Below are 10,584 nucleotides of genomic sequence, written 5' to 3' on the forward strand. Positions count from 1 at the left end.
CGGGAGCCCGATGCCGCCCCCTAGTGTAGCAGGAAGCGCGCCGCCTGAGGCGAGAATCTCAACTCGCCTCATGGCAGGTGCGCCCCTGCCCCTACCTTTACCCTTCACCGAGGCACGCGGCAAGGGTGCCCGCTCTCCCCATTATTATTTGCTAAAACTATTGAAGCACTAGCGGCCCAGCTCAGACAAGACCCCATCTATCAAGGTATTAGCCTAGGCCAACAGGAAGACCGAGTGGGTCTGTACGCAGACGATATGATACTGTTCCTGTCCAGGGCCACCATATCACTGCCACATGCCATTACAATCATCAATGAATTTGGGATGTATTCAGGGCTGCAAGTGAACTGGTCGAAATCAACATTTATGCCTCTGGGCACACGTCCATGGGAGGGCCCGGCAATAGTGGAGGGGTTGGCGGTGGTCTCAGAATTCAAATATCTGGGGGTCATGATAACTAGACTGCATCAGGATGCACGCAAGCACATAACAGGCCCACATCTCACCTATGTGAAGGAGAAATATAAATCGTGGAAAGCACTTCCTCTTTCGGTTGCAGGCAGAATAAACCTAGTCAAACTCATAATTCTACCGAAATGTCTTTACATCCTGCAGCATTCGGCAGTACCTTTACCCCAAAAATTCTTTAAAGAACTACACTCCCTGACAGGTGTATTTGTATGGGCCACTTCCAGAGCTAAACTTAGCCTCAACACCTTACAACGTCCAAAAGAAGAGGCGGGAATGGCACTCCCAGATTTTTATAATTATTACTTAGCAGGACAACTTAGATACTTACATTGCTGGATAGGCGAACAAACCCTGCCCAACTCAGAACATCACTTACAACATTATTTAGGCCTCAACACTTTATGGCCGGTCCTGGAACCATCTCAGGAGGCAGGCCCAACCTTGTTACCACTACATAATTTAGCTAGACAGGTCTGGAAAGCGGCTAAACAAATAGCAAACTTCACAGACATTATAGCTGAAACCCCACAGTGGCATAATCCCACCCTCCGACACATACATGCCCTGGAAGGGCAAGCCCTATGGAAGCATAAGCATAATAGGAGATATTTATTAAGAAAATGTCCCCTGCTCATTCCAAGAATTGCAAAACAAATATGACTTGGATAGGTCCTTCTTCTACAGATACCTACAGCTCAGACATGTGCTGGAGGCTCAGTTTCCAGCCTCTCCCCTCATCATATCGTCGTACCCGATAATTGGCATATACAGAACACAGGGTCCTAGAGGGTTAGTCTCAATACTCTACTCTCATCTAATACAGAAAAAGATCATACATGTCCACTGACTATAATAGACAAATGGAAAAAACTCATTGCCTCACTAGATGAGGAATCCATTTCAGATATTCTGTCCTCACGTCTAAAAGTCTCTCCCTCAGTAAATAACAAAGTCATCCAGCGGTACTTCATCCACCAAGCATACCTAACCCCAGTCCGGCTACGGCACATGGGTAGGTAGGGTGACTACGACAGCCCTAGATGTCCTAGATGCGGAGAATCAGGAGCAGATTTTTGGCACATGAGCTGGAGCTGCGCACCGATCCAAAAATTTTGGAAAGACATTACCGACTTCCTCACGGGCATTTTACCGCCCGCACTCACCCGAGACATGTTTACTGGGTCTAATTCAGGAAGCAGATTGGACACATTACCAAATCATATTCTTAAGAGAAACATTGTTTTTGGCCCGAAAATGCATTGCGCTGCGGTGGTACTCACCGAACACTCCTACACTTAGCATGTGGAAGCTTCAGGTAAACCAAATTCTGCCATACGAGAAAAAGCCAGGCAAATTTGACCAAATATGGGGAGATTGGTGCGACTCGCCGAGAACCAACTACTCTCCTCCCAGACTTAGAATGGCCATGAGAGACTTATAAGCGGACAAAATTTGAGAACAATATGAAAGCACAGCAGTGGTGATACTAAAATGTCTTTAAGTAGAGTTCTATATATGACCCCAGACGGGAACCCACTCTTTACCACCCTCCTGAGACCTGGGAGGACTGGACACCTACAAAACAGAAACAATTGAAGGGATAAATAAGCTTCACGCCAGTAGGACAAGATAGAGCGGGGACAGGTGACACAAACCTTCGAATACAACACAATAGATAATGTCGACAATGAAACCAAAGTCCCAGTTAGATGGTATTGACTCGATAGTTTTATTATTGTTTTTGTTCTTTCAGACAAGCAGATAAATTGATGAAGATTGTAACACGATATGCGATGTTAAATTGTAAAACATAAAATGACAATGTAATGTTTTCTGCTATTCTGATTATGCAATAAAACAGTTTAAAAAAAATAAATTAAGCCACCCAAAATAAATACTTTATTACAAAAATTATGATTATAAAGCATTGCCCTTATCTCTAATGGTTCCTCTCCATGGCTGCAGTGTTTTAAAAAAAATAAAATTTGTTAATTTATATATACAACTTATCTGATGTGAATCCAATGATATTACAAGAGTCCTGATTGACAGGTCTCACTGCTGTTGTGTGGAACTAGTACTTAGGGACCTTGGGTTAATATTCAGCTACAGACTTGTACAACTCTGTTTACTTATTATTTGGAGTAGAAAGGTAGGAGCTGTCTCAAATGTTTTACACAGCGCCTTTCTGGAACATTGGTTACGTCATTGAGCCCTTCATGTCATGTAAACGGGGTGATGTCCTCATTAAAGGAAATCGACCACTTTGTAATGAGCATTATTAGCCAAACATACCTTTAGACAGGTGTAGGTAAACTGATATCAGTTCTGGTCTTGTATAGTTTTGGAACTGAGCATTTTGTCAAAAAACGTTTTCAAATTTTTGCCAATGAGCCTTGGCTAATAGCGAGCGCCAAGTGCCCTGTATGACGGCCGCAGGAGTAGTGGAGGTTCATGAGCATAATTTTACAATTTTTTTTTTTGCCGGAAACCACTTGGTCCCAAATCTATACAAGACCAGTACCTGTATCAGCTTTACCTACACATGTCTAAAGGAATGTTTGGCTAATAATGCTTATTACACAGTGGTTGATCAGATGCATCTACCTGATCGCCTGAAATCACAGCAGCGGAGAAGAAGTCCATGGAGGCTGCTGTTATTTCATGTGATCAGATACATACAAGACATGCACTTGTTACTGGGTAAAGGACCCTAGATTATTTCCTCCTGGTCACATGCCATGAAGCCCTGAATAGTGAGGAGGCAGAAAGTTGATTTTATGTGGATGTGAGGGGAAACCATTTTTAGCTGAAAGAATGGTGGCATTTGGTTATTAGGGCTCTATGTAACCTGTCACTAGCTGTTTAGGTGAAAATGTTGTGACCTTTAACGCCTCGTGCAGGCAACCATTTTTGTGGGCCACAGATCGTAGAGCAGAGCATGTTACTGCCTTGATTTGTGACTGCTCATTTCCCATGGAGGTAGGTGGGATGATGCCAAAAAGAGCCGCAAGCAGGATCACTATTCCCTGTTTGTGGCCCATACTGCACACACTGTCATGTCCATGGGGCCTAACATTTACTGTACATTTATTACCGTATATACTCGAGTATAAGCCCAAGATACCTCATTTTAACACAAAAAAACTGGGAAAACCTATTGACTCGAGTATAAGCCGAGGGTGGGAAATGTATTGGTCACAGCCTCCAGCCAGTATAAAGCTCAGCAGGCCCTGCAGGCCAGCCCCGTGCCCCCTAGTTTATAGCCTGCCAGCCCTACCCCCATTTATGCCAAGCCATACAAAAAAACAACACTTTATCAGGCATGGACCCGGAGCACCTGAAACAAGAGGACCTGCGGGGGGCGTCAGAAAGGTGAGTACAGTGTTACTTTTTTTTCATAGATTCAAGGATAATGCCGATTTTAGCTTTATTTTTGGAACAAATTTTGTTCCGAAAAGCTCGGCTTATCATATATGTTCACATCATGTTGGATATATGTGCAAAAATACCAAAGTAATATTTTCTTCCCATTATATTTGAATTGAAATATTTAGGGAAAATCTTGTGGTGAAAAGTTTTTTTTGTTAAATAATGCTTTAATGTGAATAAATTGGTTCAGGTGTTATATATTTGTGTTGTGTTTCTACCCAGATCTAGAAAATGCACTAAGATGTCTCCAGTTAGAGGATCCAAGCCTAAAAGTGAGGACCGATCCAGATTCTGGACAAGTAAGAGATTATGTCAACTGTTTCCCAAGAGGCTCCCAAAAAATAAATGTGGGCAATTTGTTTATGCTTTAAAGAATGTCATTTTTAGTTGGTGACCGGATCCAATAGACTATGTTATGCTTGTTGTCGGCATTCTGCATCATTTCAGTACTCCAAAAACTTCACAATTTTATTTCACAGCTGCAGCCTGTGCCTGTGTATCCTCATTCACTGTTCTTCTCCTCCACCCCCCCCCCCCTCCCCTGCTCAATGCACTTGACAGGAAGGGGGGAGGCAGCTGCATGAGTGAGGAGGAGAGGAGACTGACACACAGTGTAGCTGCCCCCACCCCGGGGACTTGCCACACACTGCTGGCAGGGAGCCAGGTAATGCAAATTAAACTTGTATAAAGTACTGAAATGATTCAGAATGCTGACAAAGGCATTTTTCAAATCCGCATAGCACAGGCGATTGTAATCTGTTACCATTCCTAGCGACAAGTCCACTTTAAGGATATGAACATAATCTCTCCCAGTATTACACGGCTGTCATATGCTATTTTAGGTTTGTTCCAGATTTTTTGAAGTATGAGTATGGCTGCTTTCTCTCTAAAATAGTGCACGCCTGTCCTAAGGTCCTGTGCCGTATTGCAGTCTATATCAATTCACTTCTTTGATGCACAGCTGGGCATGACGTACAACCTATGTTTAAAATTTTTTTTTAAGCTAGAGGACATCTACCATGAGTTTGACTATTAGATGTCCAGCATTAGATGCCCATTTCTTTATGCACTAATTGGAACCGTTTTTAGTGTATAAAGAGAGGGCATATAAGCTCAAAAAATAACTTTAAAAAAATATGTAAATGAGACGGATGCGCTATGGTTACATCATCTTTGCTTCCTCGGGTTTTCATTTATTCCGCCCCCTTTGCTGTAAGCCTATTCCTGCTCTCAGCCAGGGGGTAGGAGAGAGCACACGCACAAGTACTTTAACGGAAATCTGCCATCAAAATCCATCATGATAAACCAGGGACACTTACTCATAGATCCAGGCACCGGTACTGTGGTAATCTTCTTATTTTTGTTATCCATGGCCTCCTTCCTTCTAAAATCAACCTTTAAAATTATATTAATGAACCAGAAGGGCTATGGGGGGAGTAACCAGGGCTATAGCCCTTTGTTACTGTAGCTTCACAGGCTGTTATACTGTATAGAAGCACTGCACCCACTCCATTCCCACTGTGGGATTACAGGAGGGAGGGGGGCATGGAGTGCAAATGGGGAGACGGTGTAAAAGGCTGTGAAGCTTAGCACAAAGGGGCTCTGGTAACGCCCCCTCAAAACCCCTTTTATCTAATTACCATAATTTTAAAAATTTGCTTTAAGAAGGAAGAAGCCCATGGATAAAAAATATAAGAATATTACCACAGTCGCAGTGCCTTGAGATATGAGTAAGTGTCCCTGGTTTATCATGATGGATTTTCTTTTCACATATTGTGAGCAACGCAATGGGGTTACTTTAGTGACTTTAATAATTTGGTTAAACTAACTTTGTATTTCTCTTTTCTGTCCTGAATTGCAGCTTATTCTCTGTGGAATGGGAGAACTTCATATAGAGATAATTCACGACCGCATTCGGAGGGAGTATGGTTTGCAAACGTACTTGGGACCCCTTCAGATCGCTTATAGGGAGACCATTGTTAGTGGCTCCCGAGCATCAGGTACAGTGCAGCAGACACCAGGACACCAGGCCACGAGGAGGATACATGCAGTTGTATGAGCATATACCAGGGGATACATCTGTGCCCTACCTTGTAAGGACAAGGAATCCTCCCGACGTCCCCTTACAACATACGGCATAAAAAGCGTCATGTGAATGAAGCCTTACTTTCAGTGTTCTTCTAATGACTAGATACCCTGGATAGAACGATGGGTGACACCCGTCACCAGGTGACAGTAGAGCTTGAAGTGAGACCCTTGTCTGAGGACATTCCACTTATTGAATATTCTGCTAATCTGCCGTCCAGTGTGAACAGCTATAAAGAAGCCATAGAAAATGGCATCCATGGTTGTTATCTCACAGGTGAGGCCTCTCGTGTGTGTCCTTGTGTCACCTGAATGTTTTCACCAGACTTTGCCCTTTATTACATGTAATAAAATGTCTGAGTAGTCACTGCTTTTTATATATTTTTTAATATTCAGCCTGACTGTCATTAACAACATTTTGGTAGCCTTACAGGAGTTTTCCCCAAAAAGGATATTTCTCCCTTATCCACAGAAAAACTCCTGTCCTCTGATTTCTCAGGATGCACCTTTGCTGGATGTAGACATCACAAGGCAGCTAAGGGGGGCAATCAGAGGGTCCCTGCAAGATAAATTTTAAACCTTTAGCCAATGTATCCCAAAAATAGTCTTTCTGTGTCTTTCATAGCATATAAAACATATCCAAAATGCTGAATTTATCTTGTGTCGAATACACAATTTCTGCTAGAAGATGGATAATATGGAAATGTGTGGTTTTCCAGGTCCTCTGCTCGGCTCTCCTCTGCAGGATGTTGGAGTCATTGTACATGAAGTCAGTCTTTTACCTGGCACATCCATGACCGTGGTGTCTGCTTGTGTATCGCGATGCATGACAAAGGTAAGTGTGCACTCACCTCATTGACAAGGGCTTTGGAGTCAATCGTTGACAATTTTGGTGGGAGTTGTATAAAAAATTTGATTTTGATTTCCTTTTAAATGTCTGTTCTATTCCTGACCTAAGGTTTGAGGTCAGGGGTGAACATGTATTGCTCCAAGGGTCATATTGTCATACTGATCAACTTTAAGGTGCTGCATCAGTAACCAACACCCTAGATGTACTAATAACCACAACGCAACACAAAATGCCACCACAGAAACTATATATGTGACCCCAGCAACCAAATATTACAATCAGAGGAGACCATAATAGTGCAGACCTCAGAGTATAAAACTAGTAATACTGGAGAACCCCAGAGCAGCAAAACTAGCAACACCGGAGAACCCCCAGAGTATAAAACTAGTAATACTGGAGAACCCCAGAGCAGCAAAAATGAAACCCTCTTCTTTTCTGACTCCTCTCCTCCTCCCAGCACCACAATGCAGCTGCTTCTCTCCTCCATGTGCTGCTCTGCACACTGTGCTGTTTGTATGTGGCGGCATCAGGACCCAAAGCAGAAGTGCCATGAGCAAATCCGGGAGCAGTACAGTACAGCTTACAAATACTTGCCTCTCCCCTGGGCACTCTGCTTTGGATCCTGACTTCAACACATACAACAAGTTTCAGGAGTCAGGACGCAGAGCAGAGAGAGCTTTTCACTCACCGCTACCCGGCCTCCTGCCCCAATGATCTGCCATCGGTTATGGAAGTGTTCATTGGACTCATTGTCAACAGGGAGTGGACCGCAACTCATTGCTTGACAGGCTGCATGTGACCTGTCGGCACGACTTGTGCACCACTGATCCCCCTTTTAGTCTATATGAATGTGTGCTGCACTTTATGTACATGCTCAGGAGTGAAGTGTCTCTGCTATAGATTCGAGGTATAAGGCACTGGGAAGGAAAGCATTTATCTCAGCACTGCTAGAGAGACCAGGATAACAGGACTGTGGAGTCTGAGTCGGGGCCATTTCAGTGGAGCTGGAGTAGAGTTCAAAGGTTTGTCTTACCGTCTCCACCGCCCTGTCATTGACTATAGGGTATTGATAATTAGTTATTAAATTATGATCACTACAAGAATCTGCACTTTATTACCTGTTCTGATGGATTTCACAAAATCTGCAAATAAATTCATGGCAATTCCAACAAGGACAAAAATCTATGGAGATTTTATAGGGTTGTTAAAGCCTAAATAACATCTTTGTGCATTCTTTCAGTGAATTAACCCTTGGGGTCTGTCTCATAGGCTCTGAAAATGTCCGAAAAGCAAATCCTGGAACCGATGATGAGTTTGGAAATCACGATGGGCGAAGATCACCTGAGCAGAGTCTTAGCTGATCTTTCCCAGAGAAGAGGAAATGTCGGGGCGATACAGGACCGCTTGGATAGTAAAGTTGTACTGGCCCATGTGCCACTCGCTGAACTCATGGTAAATATCTTCCACCTCCGTATTGTCAAAAGGTGAAGATTCTGCCCAGAGTTGTAAACTTAGTTTCACCGTCCTATTCATATAATGGCTTTGTCCAGTCTATATCATAATGTAGGGTTATCCCCATCCATGGTACATGTTTATAGACTGACATGATCTATGCCTTCCTCTCTTATAGGGATATTCGACAGATTTGCGCACAGTAACATCAGGGACGGCCACATTTACTCTGGAACTATCAAACTATGAAGCCATGAATCCCCAGGAGCAGAATTCTCTGCTGCGGAAGAAGGGACTTGTATAGGGATTTTGGCGTATGACACGTTTGAGCTTTATATATTGTATTTATGATGTTTATATAAAAGATGTACAACTTGTGCTGAATTGTTTGGTTTTTTTCATGGGGAACAAAAAATTGGTAATGCTTTAATTTTTTTAACACCCAACTTTTACACTACAACAATTGATGTCCCCTTTCAGTAGGGGATGAAATGTTTTGTACGTGGAAAGTTGTATATGCAAGTTCTGCAGGAGGCCCTCCAAAACAAATGTGATTTGGGAGAGGGAAGACTCACTCTAAGGCCTCATTCACACATTTAAACTCGCCTGGCTGAACATACGGCTGCCCGCTGAAGGGGGGAGCACCGCTCCATCCATCCCCTCTCCATGGGAAACTGCACAGCTAGCCGTAAATGTAGGTGCTTGGTTGCGACAGAGCCTCATTTTTTTTATTTATTTTTTTCCAGTAAAACCCCTCAGTTCAGGGATTAAACAAGATATGTTCCAGCATCAATGTAGCATTCTCAAGGTAGGTTTGGTTCACAATGCATAAAAGCGAATGGGAGATTTCCTTGAATATAGGTTTAAAGGGGTGGTCAGACAAAAAAAAAAAAAAAAAAAAAAAACCTTGGTGGCCAGGAGGGGGTTGCTTAAAATATATATATATATATATATACACACACACACACACACACACCCCTACACCTCCTGCGCTGCCATCTCTCCAATCTGTGCCCCATGTAAATTACATTTATCAGAATATATTAAAGGAAATCTACCATAAAAATCAATTGTGATAAACCAGGGACACTGACACATAGATCCAGGCACCGGGACTGTGGTTATCTTCTTATATCTGTTATCCGTGGCCTCCTTCCTTCTAAAACCAACTTTTAATAGTATGCCAATAAGCCTGGGGTGTTACCGGAGCCCAGCATTGTTGTAACTTCACAGGCTGTTGCACTGTCCATGACCACTCCTCCCATATATAAAATCCATAACAAAAATTATGGCCTTAACCCCTTCCTGCCGAGGGCCCTTTTTAGTTTCCATTTTTTTACTCCATCTTCAAAAATCTAAACTTTATTTTTCCATGTACAGAGCTGTGTGATGGCTTGCTTTCTGCATAACAAATTGCACTTCATAGTGACGGTATTTAAAATTCCATGCCGTGTACTGGGAAGCTGGAAAAAAATTCCAAATGCGTTGAGAAAAAAAATGCATATGCACCATATTCTTTTGGGCTTGGACTTTAGCGCTTTTACTGTGTGCCCCAAATTCTTTGGGTCGGTGCAATCACGGGGATAACAAATTTGTAAAGTTTTTGTAATGTTTTCATACATTTACATAAATTAAATCCTTCTGTCCAAAAAAAAAATAAATTTGCCATCTTCTGGCGCCATTAACTTTAATACTTGGGGTGGGTGGTGTAATTTGACTTCTGATTACGTTTTCAATGCAACCATTTTTAGCACTGTACAGTTTTTTGGTCACTTTTTGAAATTTTTAAAAATGTTTTTCAAAATTGTGATATTTTTTACTTTAATCACAAACGGAAAATAGCACCCAAAAAAAAAACCAATTTTGATAGGTATTGCCGCGTCCCAAAATGTCTGATCTAACATGTTTATTTATATCGGTTCTAGGGGAGGGGGGGGGGGGGGTGGAGATTAATTTTTTTAAAGGGAACCTGTCACCAGGACCTCATTTTCACTAAAGAAAGGTTGCAGAAGCTCATCACACCTGCATTCCAAATCTGCCTTTTCAAAGCATTTGCTTAACAACATAATAGTGTGCTATAACTTACCTTGCATCTTGACAAAATCCTGGGGTAGTCACAGGGGCTGGACTTTGGTTTGCATGCATTTCAAAAAACATGTGCCTTGTACTCCCTCCTCAGAGCTTAGCCCCCACCTTTGTGCTCCTGTCTAGCTCCTTCTCAAATGACAGTGGGGGAGGGACAAGCTGTGCAGGAGCACAATGATGGAGACGGCCTGCACCTCAGACAAGTCACA

General features: G+C 42.6%; 1 protein-coding gene across 1 annotated transcript in view; it reads left to right on the forward strand.

The window, feature by feature from the left end:
• Nucleotides 1–8,674, forward strand: part of GFM2 (GTP dependent ribosome recycling factor mitochondrial 2) — a 29,009-nt gene extending 20,335 nt beyond the window's left edge. Inside the window, exons 16-21 of the mRNA XM_072138529.1 lie at nt 4,126–4,202; nt 5,765–5,903; nt 6,095–6,265; nt 6,708–6,823; nt 8,108–8,290; nt 8,469–8,674. Coding sequence (XP_071994630.1) covers nt 4,126–4,202; nt 5,765–5,903; nt 6,095–6,265; nt 6,708–6,823; nt 8,108–8,290; nt 8,469–8,594 — 812 coding nt within the window. The 3' untranslated portion in view covers nt 8,595–8,674. The remainder of the gene's footprint in view (nt 1–4,125; nt 4,203–5,764; nt 5,904–6,094; nt 6,266–6,707; nt 6,824–8,107; nt 8,291–8,468) is intronic.
• The last annotated feature ends 1,910 nt before the right edge of the window (nt 8,675–10,584 follow it).

The sequence above is a fragment of the Engystomops pustulosus genome, chromosome 1 (genome assembly GCF_040894005.1).
Source record: "Engystomops pustulosus chromosome 1, aEngPut4.maternal, whole genome shotgun sequence".
Taxonomy (NCBI): domain Eukaryota; kingdom Metazoa; phylum Chordata; class Amphibia; order Anura; family Leptodactylidae; genus Engystomops; species Engystomops pustulosus.